The sequence below is a fragment of the Mesoplodon bidens genome (genome assembly GCF_964165515.1).
Source record: "Mesoplodon bidens genome assembly, chromosome: 1".
Lineage (NCBI taxonomy): Eukaryota > Metazoa > Chordata > Mammalia > Artiodactyla > Ziphiidae > Mesoplodon > Mesoplodon bidens.
In genome coordinates, this window is record NC_138176.1 from 59,058,203 (window position 1) to 59,073,191 (window position 14,989).

Below are 14,989 nucleotides of genomic sequence, written 5' to 3' on the forward strand. Positions count from 1 at the left end.
TGATAAACAATAAATACGGCAGAGAGCGCTACTGATCCAATGTCCATGTGCTCTGCTTTATGATCACATGATTAGGCCATATTCCCAGCCTCTCCTGCAGCTAGGTGGGACCAGGACTGAGTTTTGACCACAGGGAGATTAGTGGAAGTGACCACATCTCCTTCCTCTGTCTTCCCATCTATGGAGACTGTGAGTTTACATATTTCAGTTTGCCTTCCAGCAAAGTAGGAGGAGGCTGGATCTCTGAATGACTGCATGGAACAGAACCCCATCCCCACTCATATTTCACTGTATGTGAGTGGTAAATAAGCTTATACTGTGTCAAGCTACTATGATTTGGAAGTATTAAAATAGCTTTTAATGTCTTCTGATTAATGGGATCAATGGATAGATAATGGATAGTAGATGATAAAGGATAGAGATGATAGATGATAGATAGATGATAGATAGATGATAGATAGATAGATAGATAGATAGATAGATATTAGAATACTTTCATGCCATTTCAGTTCAGGTTTTGGCATCAGATGAGTTTTGGTACCAAAATTCACCACCTCCCCTGTCTTCCCGGTAAAGGTTTTTCTTTTTCAGTTTACAAAAGAATTTTTGGATGGGGGTGGTAAGTTGCAGATAAAAAATAAAGGACCTGTATTACTTGCCACATGTTAGAGATGAGGAATTACAAACTTAGGTTAAGTGACTTGTCCAAAGTCATATAGTTAGTAAATGGCAGAACCAGGATTGAACCCCAGCTCTACCTAAGTCTCTAAAACCTATTGGTTTTAACCAGGGGTCATCAAACTTTTCTGTAAAGGACCAAACTGTAAATATTTTTGGCTTTGCAGGCCATATAGTCTTCATTCTACCAACTCAGTTCTGCTGTTGTAGACAAAAGCAACCACAGACAAATCCGAAATAAGTGACCACGGCTGTGTTTCAATAAAGCTTTATTAACAAAAACACATGGTGGGCCGCATTTGAGCCCTGGACCATAGTTTTCTAACCCCCACTCTTAACCCTCACAATAGATTGCCTCCTGCAGAGGGAGATACTGAGGCACTATGTTTGCTGGAAGACATCTGAGATGGTCTTCTATGATTTGATTACTGAGTATTATCACCAACGTTTACAATTACCACTCAGTAATTCATCCCACGCACTGATTACTGAATGACCCAATTGCTGACTGCAAAAGTAACCCTGAACTTTTACCACCATTTCAAGTTACCTTTTCTAGAATATTACCACCATCAGAGCAGTGCACTCCTCTGAGCACATCCCTAATGGCAAGTTTACTTGAACTGTTGAGTCTGAAAATGTATTTTTCCTTTGGAACAATTCTGGAATAGCTATCCCTGCTTACTAAAGGTAACTGATGATTGACAGCAGGACTGCTGCAGTCCAGAGCTTCAAGAAAACACCATTCACTGACAATTCAATTATGACAGAATGAAATGTGAGTGGTACCCCCGGAGGCATTATAAACCCCCAAAATAATCCCTTTGTCATTCACAGTGATGAGAAAAAATGTTTTTTTTCTCTCCAAATATCAATTATGGTCACAGGAAAACTTTCCTTCTAGGATGAGTCATTTTTGTCAAGTTAAATAGCTATTTTCTTTTGAGATGTCAGGCATCAAGGGGAATTATTTAGGCAATGTTACCAATAGGTACAGAATTGCATTTTATTAGATTAACTCATTAAGTTTTATTATTATATCTCTCAACACACATACACACACACACACACACACACACACACTTACACAACCTGTCCACATAATTCTCCTCTTCTTTTCTTGTGCCCATTCCAGGAGCTTTGCTCTTTGGCGAAGTAAAGGGAAATGTAGCTGAGATGTCCTTTCATTTCGTTCCTTCGTTTAACAAATATTTTTTGGACTTCCCTGGCGGGCCGGTAGTTAAGACAACGTGCTTCCACTGCGGGGGTGCGGTTTCGATCCCTGGTCTGGGAACTAAGATCCCATATGCGGTACGGGGTGGCAAAAAATAAATTAAAATATATATATATATGTATATATTCAAGGTGTTGGGGATACAACAGTGAACAAAAGACACAAATTTTTGTCCTTATGGAGCTGACGTTCCCCCATTTTCATGACTAATTTTTGTAGAATCCAACAATTCTTGCCATAAAGGTTCTTTAACCTGGGCCTCACCCATGCATTTCTACTGATCCCCAAGGACTGTGGCCATGCTGCATGTGTCCTAGTTTTTGCTTGTCACCCTGTCCTTCTGGGCTGCTCTGTCCTTATAGTCTTGCTATGGGGTATCCAGCTCCTCCAGCCATGGCTGCCCTTAACCACACTCCTGTGGCCCCCAAGGGCAAGTTCTTTGAATCCCTCTTATCATACACTGAAATGTTTAATGAAAGTTGGGGTAGCAGAAGATTATTACAAGAGAGACAAGAGAAAAAGCATCCAATAAATATCTCTATCTGCTTCAACAGTTGAAGGTCAGGTCCCTCTTTTTTTAAATCATCTTTTAAATAAACTTTTTATTTTAGACCAGTTTTACATTTACAGAAAAACTGCAAAGATAGTACAGAGAGTTCCAATACACCTCACACCCAGTTTCCTGTTATTCATATCATGCATTAATATGGTAAACTTGTTATAATTAATGAACTAATGTTGATACACTATTATTAACTATAAAGTCCATGCTTTATTCTGATTTTCTTAGTTTTTACCGAAAGCCTTTCTTCTGTTCCAGAATTCTATTAGGCTCTTACATTACCTTCACTCACCATGTCTCCTTAAGCTCCTTTTGGCTGTGACAGTTTCTCAAATTGTCCTCGTTTTGATACCCTTGACAGTTTTGAGGTGTTTTGCAGAATGTCCCTCAGTTGGGATTTGCTTGATGTTTTTTCTCATGATTGGAATAGGGATATGTGTTTTGAGGAGGAAGACCACAGAGGTAAGGTGCTTTTATTATTACATAACAAGAGTCCATAGTATCAACATGATTTAAGACCATTTGATGTAAACCTTGATCACCTGGTTGAAGTAGTGCTGGTAATTTCTTTACTGTAGTTACTCTTTTATCCCTCTTTCCAAACCATAATCTTTGGAAGGAAGTTATGCACAGATCACACTTACAGATTGGGAGTTATGCTCCGTCTCCTTAAAGGTAGAGTATACATATAGTTGATTTGGAATTCTTCTCTTCCAAAGAAGAGAAGGATTTGTCTCTTCTCCTCCATTTATGAATGTATTCCACCAGTGATTCATATCGGTGTGTACTAATGGACATATATTTTATACTTGCGTTATAGTTCAATATCTTATCTTTTTGCTTAAATTGTTCCAGCTGGGCCACTGGAAGCTCTTTCGGTTGGCTTCATCATGGCCCCATCATTGTGGTTGTTTATTTTTTTTGTTTTGTTTTGTTTCTTTCTTTGCTCATTCCTTACTTTTGGACACTACAAGATGCTCCAGCCTCATCTTCTATCTTTTCTGTCCCGGTCCTAGAATTCTTCAGTCTCCTCTTTTAACACTCCAATCTCCAAGGAGGTGCCAGAAATCTCTTCTCATCTGAAAAAGCACATGCTTGTGAGTCAGATGGCTCAAGCCAAACTCTACCACTTCTAGCTGGGATACCTGGGGCAGGTTCCTCAATCTCTCTGTGCTTGAATTTCCTCAATGTAAAATGGAAATAATAAGGATAGATACCTCACAAGCTTGTCAGATTAAACGATGAATCTAAAGAGTTTAGAAAATGGTCTGGCACAATTAATATGCTCAGTAATGTTAGTGATCCTATATAACAACTGGTCAGTCTCAGAGAACTGATATCAATTTCTCTCTGTCTCTGTCTCTCTCTCTCTTGCTCACTCTCTTTTCTTGTTTCCTGGGCTTGTAACTGTTGGGATTCTTCTTCAGCTGATCTTATCTTCTTATCCTGTTCCTAGTCACACATGTATTCACACACTGACTCACTTTCCCTTTTTAAAAGCTAAGGCCATTTTCTAATTCATTTATGCATGTCATTTCATGGCAAGAATTATGAGTTCCTGGTACCTCCAAATGTTCTACAAATGTTATTAGTAAAATTGTAATCACTGTGAGTCACTGTTTCATATCACCCTACAATTATGTCCTATAGTATCAGAAAAAAGAGATGTAGCATTTGTTTATATCATACTTTTCTGTGTGACCACAGCCCATTGCTTCAATTCTAGACAAAATGAGAGCCTGGGCTTTGAGTCAGAGTTCTGGGTTCAGTTTCCAGCTCTAATTCTCATTGGCTGCATCCCTTGCCTCAGTCACGTATTTTCTCTGAGCCTTCATCTTTAATATAAGGACGACAATACCTATTCACTATGGTTGTGTGAGGCTGACATAAAGTAATGCATAGAAATTGCCTAATACCAAGCCCCACACACTTATTGATAAACTGTCCTCATTACTACTAATAAATTTCAGTGTTTCCAGAGCCCTTTAACCCAGGAATTCCACATCTTTCCTTAGGAAATAAGTCAGAATGATGGGAAATAGTTGGAGAAAAATATTTACTATAGCATCATGTACAATAAGAAAGAATGGTTAAATAAATTAGAATATATTCATAAGACAAAGCAGTGTTTCACACTCGAGATTGCAATGATTAGCAGGTGGTAAAATTGATTTAGACATTAATAACAAGAGTACTAAAAAATTAATAGAAGAGAAATGGAAATAGACTAATAACTTTAGTTTCTGGTGTATGATTTTGTGTGTGTGTGTGTATGTGTGTGTGCTTGCTTAAGTACTAGGCTGTCATTTAAATTGTAATTCTTATTGTGGTTTGGGGTCCAAAGTGTCCAAAATTCATTGTGCTAGTATTATTAAATTAGACCATATGAAACTATCATATGAAATTCTTGGCAAATATGATAAAAAATATGGGCAATTTCATACAGTTAAACCTACTTTGTAGTTAGTTAAATGATGTCACAGTGAATTGTCAGTGATATTGGAAAATGCTTGTAATTTAAGTGAAATAAACAGAATTTTATATATAATATATGGCTTGTACTATAAGTATATGCCAAAGTATGCATTAAAAAAAATAGGGAATATTCAATGTGAACAGGTGATAGGATTATGTGTGATTGCAACTTTCTTCTATAGTTTTCTGTATTTTTTACATACAAGCATGATATTTAGATATATATTTATTATATATTTGTGATTTTTGTTTAAAACTTATTTAATTTTTAATGGCCTTCAGGGAGATCAGACCACTTTCCTCTAACTTAATGTGGCTGTTTTCATCTTTTAAGATATTAAAGTACCTAACTAGAATTGTATATCAATCAAAGTAAGTATTTTATCTCTTTCACCTGATAAAATTAGGCTACAAATCTTGGGAAATATACATTTTTACTTTTTAGACATGTTGATATCTTTTATTAGTTCCAAACAAATGCAAACTTTAGGTAGTACCTGAAATTGTATCCTTCAACTACTATGGAAGTTTAACTCCAGTCAAGGGAGGTCATATCAGAGAAAATAAACAACTTTAAAAATTTTCCTAAAAATGTAAAAGCAAGCATAAAGTAAGAAATATACTAAACACATGTATGACTTTCCAGGCCTTACCTGGGTCCAGTCATGTATACCATCTAGATGGTCTGAATAACACATGCTCTCTCAAGGCTGGGTCTTTGATGCAGCTCCTAGTGTGGGAATGGTGGGCAGAATGTATGTAACCAGTACTAAGGCACCAATTAAAGGTTTGGTCGATAAATAGAGCTAACTATAGAACAAGACTAGGTTATTATAGGGTCACATCTCTATGCCTTTTTCCTTCTATTGCCTTTATCATAAGATATTAGAAACCAGAATTCAGTACCAATCCCCATCTATCAGTTTTGTACATTACAGAACAGATGTAACCTTTCACAGACAAAAGTAAGGTGATTGTGAAAAGTACTCTTGAGAGTTGTTTTCTTTTTAGCCTTGTAACTCCTGCTTGACAGATTTCAATTATCATTCGGAAAAGCATAGAGTAAGAACAGTACAAGATACCTTGAGTCTTTCATTTTCCTTTTGCACAAATAGTTATTTCCTGTTCTGAAATAACTGTTTGTTGATATCATCCTGCAAGATGGTATATTAAAAGAGAGAGGGGTGTTCAAAGTTCATAGCTATCTTTCAATGTATGCAGTTTCAGGATACATAGTATTTAAGAGAAAGATGGGAATTAGATGTCAGCTTGTGAATCAGGGTACTTATGTTCACAAATAATAGAAAATCATACACTAACAAAAACAATATAACTGTATTGGCTCATAAGAATAAGAAGTCCAGGGCTTCCCTGGTGGCACAGTGGTTGAGAGTCCACCTGCCGACGTAGGGGACACGGGTTCGTGCCCCGGTCAGGGAAGATCCCACATGCCGCGGAGCGGCTAGGCCCGTGAGCCATGGCCACTGAGCCTGTGCATCCGGAGCCTGTGCTCCGCAATGGGAGAGGCCACAACAGTGAGAGGCCCGCCTATGGCAAAAAAAAAAAAAAAGAATAAGAAGTCCAGAGATAGGTCTGGCTGCAACCTAAGGGTGGGCTTCCTCGTGGTTACAAGAAGATGCCAGCAGCTCCTGAGCTCCAGGCTTGATTTTTCCCCAGGCAGGAAAGAAAAAGCATCTCTGTCATACCCCTTCCTAGCAGAAGTCCTGAAAATCACTCATGTAGACTGGGTTCAGTTGCAGGCCAACCACAGATCCAATTGCCTTGACCAAAGGAATAAAAGGTGCTTCCTGATTTTGCCCAGGGCATGGCTCCATCACTAGAGCCACAGATGGAGTGCACTTCCACAGAATTGGATGGAGCACCAAATGAAAATAGGGGCCAACTAGGGAGGCAAACAACAAAACTCTACACATGACTTTAAATCTCTCATTGTTGCTCTGGCTTATTCTGCTTGGTGATGGGGCCAATGCCAGTGATGATTCTTGCAGGCCAGTGGTTCTCAAAGTGTGATCCCTGGACCAGCAGTATCAGCATCTCCTTGGAATTTATTAGAAATGTAAATTCTTGAGCCACACTCCAGACCTAATGAATCAGAAACTCTGGGGTGGGACCCAGCAAGCTGTTTTAGCAAGCCCTCCAGGTGATTCTGCAGCAATCTACATTTTGAAAACCAATGTTCTAAGCATATCTTCATGGATGTTGTGTCCAGCCTCTCTTTTTAGCTAAAGGCATATAACTATTACTTTGTGATATGAAGTGACAGGTAAGGATTATATTGATAACCATCCACCTCATCTGGCTTTTCAAAATTGTCCAGCAATCCTTCTCTGGTAAGCCTACCTTCCCATGCTCTGCAGTGACTATTTTATACCTTCCCAAAAAGCCAAAGCTTATATAGTTTGCAAGTTGTATACTACACAACTCCAAGGAGGGTCATTACCTCTTAATTACAGTATATTATATATTACAGGTTTAAATATATTACAACAATTTTCCAGCAGATGGCAGAAAAATATTTTGAGGGAGCTGCAGCTTCCTGTAATTTGCACAAGTCACTTTATTGTCCAGGAGCAGAGCTGCCTCTTTCTCTCCTCAAACCTTCAGTTCTTAACCTTTCCACCATGTCCTTCACTCCCAAGCAGACAACACCCATTAAAGGTCTCAGATGAGGACTGGTTCATCTTCCCACCTCTTCTCAGCTGTGGGCATCTGCATGGTGTTCTTCTTCCTTCTGTATTAGCTGAGGAAATGTGCCTCCTCCCTTCCCAGGGCAGACCATCTCCATCTCTCCCACCATCGCAGGAGTAGTCCATTTCTCTCTCTCTCTGTCTCTCTCTCTCTGTCTTTCTCTCTCTCTCACACACACACATCTTTAGTATTTTCCTCTTTTTAGATTCTTCCCTTCAGTGTTCCAAGTGCTCATCTTCAGAACTCTCTTCTGTGATCCTGTCCTCCTCTTCAGATATAGCCCTGTCCCTCTGTCTTCATATGCAGCCACGGTTGGTGAATTTTCTAACAGTCTCTATCATTCTTTGCTCCCTCCCCTCCACTGAAACTTCTCCCTTTAGTCACTGGCGACCTCCATGTTGCTGACTCAGTAAGCTCTTTTCATTCCCCAGCAGATTCGTATCAAGATGAACTATCCTTTCCTAGTGAAATGCTTTCTTCCCTTGACCTCTCTTACCTCCTGAGAAACTTATTTTCAAGATTTGTTGCCTGCATCTCTTCTTTTCTCTGCCTACTAAGGAATTCTTATGGCCTCCTTTATAACAGCAACAGAAGGATTAAAATACCTAGAAATAAATATGACTAAGAAATGTGAAAGAACAACTTGGAAAAAACAAAAGGCCTTAAAATGTATTAGAGTTTGGTGTGCTGAATAAAGACCCACCAAAAATGTCCACATCTTAATGTCCGGACGTAGGATGTGTTACCTTTCATGGTAAAGGAGGTTTTCTGCAGGTGTGATTAAGGATCTTGAGATGGGGAGATCATCTTGGATTATCTGAATGGGCCCAAAGTAATCCCAAGGGTCCCTGTAAGAGGGAGGCAGGAAGATCAGGGTAGCAAAGAGGAGATAACTACAACAGGAGGTTGGAGTACTGTGTTTTGAAGATGGAGGAAAGGGCCACAAGCCAATCAATGCAAGTGGCCTCTAGAAGCTGAAAAAAGCAAGAGAACAAATTCTATCCTTAGATCCACTGGGGAGACTGCAGCTCTGCCTCCAACTTGATTTCAACCCAGTAAAACCCATTTCAGACTTCTGATTTCCAGATCTGGAGGATAATAAACAAGTATTATTTTAATCCTCCAAATTTGTGGTAATTTGTTACAGCAGCAAGAGGAAAGTAATATACTCAATGACAAATATGACCTGGACAAGGGAAAGGTTTCTTATTGTCTTGAATAGGAAGACTCATCAACATGTAGCTGTCAGTCCCGCCCAAGCTGATCTGTAAATTTACCTCCAGCTCAATAAACATCCCAATAGGGGTCAGGTGGAATATTTAAATAAGGAAAAATGGAAAGAAAACATCTGAAAAAGAAGGATTAAGAGGAGACAGCCCTTACAGCTATTAAAATTACTAAAATCTTTTAATAATTAAAACAATGTAGTAGAGGTGCTTAGATAAACAGATATTCTATGAAATAAAACATAAGTTCCAGAAATATAAATACATAAAAGAATTAAGGATATGATAAATCTTGCATCTCAAATCAGTGGGTAACAAATATTGTGAAACCAGACAGCTATCTAAAAACATTGGGTAAATTCCAAATGGAATAAAGATTTAAATGTAAAAGTACTAGAACAAAAACATGGGAGGATCCTTTTATAACTTCAGAATGGGAGAGGTGTTTTCAATATGACAGAAACAAAAAATATAAAGTAAAAGGCTGACAAAATCTAGAATATAAAAATAAAAAGATGCCTACTTTACAAAAATCAACATAATAAAAATGGAAAGAAATGATAAACTGGGAAACAATACTTGAAGATATATCCCAGACAAGGGCTAATTTCACTAATATGTGAAGAGTTTCTATAAATCAAGACATTTGGAAAAAATGCTCAAATGTATTCATAATAAATACAAATTTTAAGTAATCTGAGAAAGAAATATTAACCCTTAAGATTGAAAAAGATAAAAAATTTGATAGCATATAGTATTGACAAGCTATACTATTCTCATATACAGATTTTGAGAGGGAAATTTGAAAATAACTATAAAACTTACCAATGTTCAAATCCTTTGACCCAGCAGTTCCACTTCTAGGAACTCATCCTACAGATATACTTGTTCAAAATGTAAGTTATGTATGTATAAGGTCACTCTTTGTGGCTTTGTTTTTAATAAGATTGGAAATCTTTAAATATTCATCAATGGGAGATTGGTTAAATAAACTATGATACATTCATACATATGCAACAGTGAAAAAGATTGGAATTATTTCCAAGATTTATTGCTAAGTTAAAAATAAAATAAAGTACAGAAGAGCCTGTTAGACTATCATTTGTGTAAATAAATATGCCTTACACTTGTATATGCACAAAAATTCTTTGGAAATGAATACAAGAAGCTACTAATGCCAGTTGTCTAGGGGAAAGAAATAGGGTGACTAGGGTCCAAGAATGGGAGGAATACTTTTCATCAGTAATCTTATGTATTTTAAATTTTTGAACTACATGAATGTCACCCATTTAAAAAAAAATTAAAGAAATTAAGACAGGAAAACAATTACAAAATGTTGGAATGTAAAAATGTAGAGAGAATACAAATTCACCCAGAGGCCACTTCTGCATTTCCCTTTGTTATAGGGAAGAACAAAATCTGACTACGTGTTGGATCTGTTTCTTTTACTTTAGCCTTTGCTTCCCCGGTGCTTTTGTTCACTAAAAGGATACTGTCTATACATAATGGCCTGCCTCAGGGAACACTGCCCCTCTGCCTGAATGGTAAACCAAAGTGCCTTTGTTCAGGGAAGCATCCTGACCCTGTCCACCTGTGAATGGCTGCAAGAAAAGAAGATATTAACACATCCCCTCCCTGAGGCTGGCCATTCCAGGAGATACTTGTAAGACTTATGGCCTTTTTACTTTACTTCCTCACCTCCTCCCCCTCTCTGTTCTATAGAAGAAACTGGCATCCAGACCCTGATAAGATGGTCTTTCTGAGACACTAGTCTGCCATCTTCTTGGTCTGCTGGCTTTCCCAATAAAGTCATATTCCTTGCCTCAACACCTCATCTCCAGATGTACTGGCCTGTCCTGCGGGGAGCAGAGAAAGCTTGGACTTGGTAACACCTTCTGCGCTTTCATTCCTACCTAACAACAGATTGTCAGTTCTATGTGAGATCAGAATTCACCATATTGTAATGTTAACCCTGCCTACAGAACAACAAATATATATGAATTCGATCAAGTTAATCTGGTTTGTCTGCGGTTCAGTCATATCAGCCTAACAGTGATACTGACTGAGGTTTCCATTTACTTGGACAAACACATAGCTGATGCCCTTGCCAGACACTGTTATAAACAGCTTAACTCTTTTAATCCTCATAAAAAATTTAAGAAGTAGATACTAACATCTTCCTTCTACAGATATGAAAATAGAGGCAAAAGGATGGTAAGTTTTCTGAGGACACAGCTATCAGATGAAACAGCTGGAATCTGAATTCAGGCAGCCTGGCTTTCAGCTCCATTCTCTTAACTTCTGCCCCCATGCATATTATAACTTGATTTCTAAATAAAGGCTTCAGTTGGCCTATATCTTAAGGACAGCCCATATTTCTTGTTAGCAGATCTTGCTCATGGGAAGTGTGTTACATATGTGCTTGTATTTTTTAAGTTACAATGTTATTAGATTATTTTCAGTAAAAGAATTGTGTGCACTTGTAGTGGAAAGTAATACCACTTATACACATGCGTCTTGTTGTTTGGGTGTCTGTTCTGACACAATTTCCAGTTCCACAGTTGATTTAAGTCACAGTTTCCAATTAGAAAGTAAGAATATTAAACCTAAGGAGTGGTTTATGCCCACAAAAAAAATCTCTGGAAAAAAAAGATAATCAGGAACACATGGACCATTTTGCTAAATAAATGGTTCAAAATCCAGAGGGTTGTAACCCTTGCTTCCATCATTTGACAGAGAATTTTATTAGAGTTTGTGTTTTACTTTCTTTTTTAGAAATGTCATAGCAAATTGTATTTTTATTTTTTTTTAGGATTTCATCAAGGGTCTTTCCATTTTGCTCCGGGGGACAGTACAAGAAAAACTCAACTGGGCATTTAATTTGTATGACATAAATAAAGATGGCTACATCACTAAAGAAGTAAGAAATGCCTCACCAACACAGCTAGCCTTCAGACCATTTTCATTTTCTCACTTCAAAATGTTAAACAATCGCAATTATTATTTTAGAATCACCTTTTCAGGAAGTCTAAAATATTTTCCGTAGTGCTGGGGAAATATTCTGATGAAAAATTTGGAATGCTAGAAATAGTTTATGGTTAATCTTCAAAGTAAATATAAAACAGAAGGATTACATCCTGATTTCCTAATAGCGTTTTAATGAATACTGTACGTGGAATAAAGATAGTAGTTGGAATCAAATAGGAAGAAAATATATCCACACGTTAGAATATTTGGCCTGTAACCTTTTTTCTATCATATAATGCAGTCCATATGGAAACAGATGCAATTTTAAAATCGTGTGGATTATGTAGTGACCTGTACTGTGTGGGAGATGACCTGATGTGATAGTGGAGCCCCAAATAAACTCCCACGTTGGCTATCTAAAAAAGAAGCCTCACAGACCAAATTCAGATGCTCATATCAAGTGGTTTAATAAATTAATTTAAAACAGAGCAAGAAGCAAGGGGGGAGGGATGGGGTTAAGATAACAATTTAGGATGGAGTGGAGGTAGGGTTGAAAGACCACATTACCTGAAGCCTGGATGTGGTTCAATGTCCATATGTCCTCTTTCTCTCACTAGCTTTCCCCCGAGTTGAGTTTTGAGCATTGGGTTCTTCAAATAGAAGGTATCTTGGGCCAATGACATCAACTTGCTCTACTGAAGACACAGGGACAAGTTCACCTGACCACAGTTACAATGTGACAATTAACCTGATCAATGGCCATGGGTTTTATTTGTTGAGCAGAAGACACATGGGGCCAGATGGGTCTCACAAACGGGTGGATGAATTAAGACCTCATGAGTATTAAGTATTCAGGTGTATCGAGCATATCTCCTGGATACTTAGTGTCTCTTGTATATTTAGTACACAATAAACATTTAGTACTCAGGTGCCTCCAGGATATTAGGTATCTCTTGGTCCTTTGATCCCTTTCTATCCCTTTCTATGTTTAACATAAACATGCTGTTCTTACCACTTATACCCAACACATCTCATGAATTCTATGTCAAACAAACTTCTATGCTCAAAACATCTTAAAGGGCTTCATGTAAAATTTACAAACTACAAACTGCTTTATCATTTAAAATGGAATTGAATACTCTCAGAAGTAAATATATATTACATCCATATTATCAACTTAATCCATACTCTTCTGTGGAAACTTCAATATGAAGGAAACAAGTGTAAACAATAAATCTGAATGTCTAGGTTAACTAGATATTATTTTCACTAAGATTGAAAATTACAAATCAAAAACTAGATTTTTAATTTAAAAAATTAAAATTTCAAAGTGTTTCCAGGGTCATACTTTGACTAATCTACATGTGTGATTTTAGTTAAAGCCATAGTAGGAAAAACACAATGAAAACCCTAAGGAGCTTTGAGACTTATCAGTTAGTTTTAGTATAATTCTCATGATGTGGAGTTTATTTTATTCTCAATAAACAGAAATTGATAATCAACATATAAAATATATAATAACTCAATAAAGCAAAGATAGCCAATGTGAAGTCTACAGAAGTCCAAACATTAAACCAGAATGTTTCTTTCCTGATCATGTTAGATGCATGGGAATTTCATTCATTTTGAAACCAAGATCCGACTTGATTCTTACATTCTGATTCTGCTGCTTTTAAGGCATAAGGCCATTGGCTTTTCCTCTGGGACAACCAAGACATATAATGAAGAATCAAAGAAAAATAAAAAATTTGAAATTGAGTAGGAATAATCTGTCAAAGCTTCTCGGAGTGGTTTATTTTCATGTTGCATGCGGCTTCATGTGACTGCCTTTTCCTTTTCAGGAAATGCTTGATATAATGAAAGCGATATACGATATGATGGGTAAATGCACATATCCTGTCCTCAAAGAAGATGCTCCCAGACAACACGTTGAAACATTTTTCCAGGTAGGAATGCAATAGAAGTCAGAGAGGAAGTGAAATTAAGAGCAAATTTCCTCATGTTTGCAAAGCATCATGATGATTCAAAAGAATGTAAAGGAAAATAATTTTTACTGAGACAAAACTATAGAATATTTACCATCATACTAATTTAGTAATTTTGGTTTTGAATTTATCATATTGATAACTCCACTTATTGAACACTCACCATATCCTGGATAGAACACCAAGCAATTGCCATGTCTCATATGTTTTGGGGTGTTTGTTTTCATTCATTTCTCACAAGCCCCTATGAGGTTATTTATAAATCCTCATTAGCCCCATCTCACAGATGAGAAAACCAAGGCTCTGAAAGTTTCAGCAAGTTGCCTGAAGTCTGTCGTAGCTGGAGGGCAGGATTTTACTAGAACAGAGTGACTCTACATCTATACCACATTCTATTGAAAAGGCAACAGCCTAAAATCAGTCAGCCACGATTCTTATCACTAAGAAGCTACTAGTTTGTGCTCTGAAGCAGTTCCTCCCCATAAAATAAGCAGCTGGGCTTTCTTTTCATCAGTTTCAGCTTGTTCAGTTCAGTGTGAGAGTTATCAAGGGGTAAGTCTGAGCAAATTTTTTCGTTCTTTTCTTCCTGAACAGAAAATGGACAAAAATAAAGATGGAGTCGTTACCATAGATGAATTCATCGAAAGTTGCCAAAAAGTAAGTAACGATAGTAAAGGAACTATCCCTTTTGCTTCCTTAACAGCTGAACTTAGTCCTGCCAGCCAGCCGCCATGAACTGAGCAAAGTATAAAGATCATATGCCTAAGATCACCACTTCTACATAGCTGAGATGAATAAGCCTACCACTCTGAAAACAATCACCAATTTGCACATTCAGTTCATCAGCATTTATTGTCTATCCCCAGGCAGGCTATGAGGGAAGCCCTGGAGAGATGAAGGTTGCACATGTGTGTTTTTGCCCTTCAGATCCTTTAGAATATTCATCACTGAGGATAAAACATATGTGAGACTTGAATTGTTCTTTCCCAGAACTAGCATATAACATGTATCTTGTCTACCATATCCTCCGTAGATTTAGAATTCCAGTACAGCCAAGAGTGTATCACTGGCCAAACTTATATCCGATTTCTAAGAGAAACATCATTGCTTCAATGTATGTGGACAAGAGATGTCTTCGGCCGAACCAGCAATG

General features: G+C 37.5%; 2 protein-coding genes across 7 annotated transcripts in view; one reads left to right on the forward strand and one right to left on the reverse strand.

Annotated features, from left to right (window-relative positions):
• The window catches only part of KCNIP4 (potassium voltage-gated channel interacting protein 4), a gene marked incomplete at its 5' end in the record, with an annotated part of 1,198,624 nt that overhangs the window by 1,182,524 nt on the left and 1,111 nt on the right, over positions 1-14,989 (forward strand). For all 4 annotated transcript variants that reach the window (XM_081253795.1, XM_081253794.1, XM_081253796.1 and 1 more), the window contains 3 exons: positions 11,697-11,804; positions 13,693-13,797; positions 14,431-14,493. In XM_081253795.1, coding sequence (XP_081109921.1) covers positions 11,697-11,804; positions 13,693-13,797; positions 14,431-14,493 — 276 coding nt within the window. The remainder of the gene's footprint in view (positions 1-11,696; positions 11,805-13,692; positions 13,798-14,430; positions 14,494-14,989) is intronic.
• PACRGL (parkin coregulated like) overlaps positions 3,375-14,989 on the reverse strand; it is a 33,665-nt gene continuing 22,050 nt past the window's right edge. For 2 of the 3 annotated variants that reach the window (XM_081253835.1, XM_081253832.1), the window contains exons 11-13: positions 14,000-14,422; positions 12,419-12,546; positions 3,375-3,553 (exon numbers count right to left, since the gene is read on the reverse strand). The gene's annotated coding sequence lies outside the window, so the exon portion shown is untranslated. Of the gene's footprint in view, positions 3,554-8,436; positions 8,507-12,418; positions 12,547-13,999; positions 14,423-14,989 lie in introns of those variants that run through there. The other variant, XM_081253833.1, reaches the window with a different exon arrangement.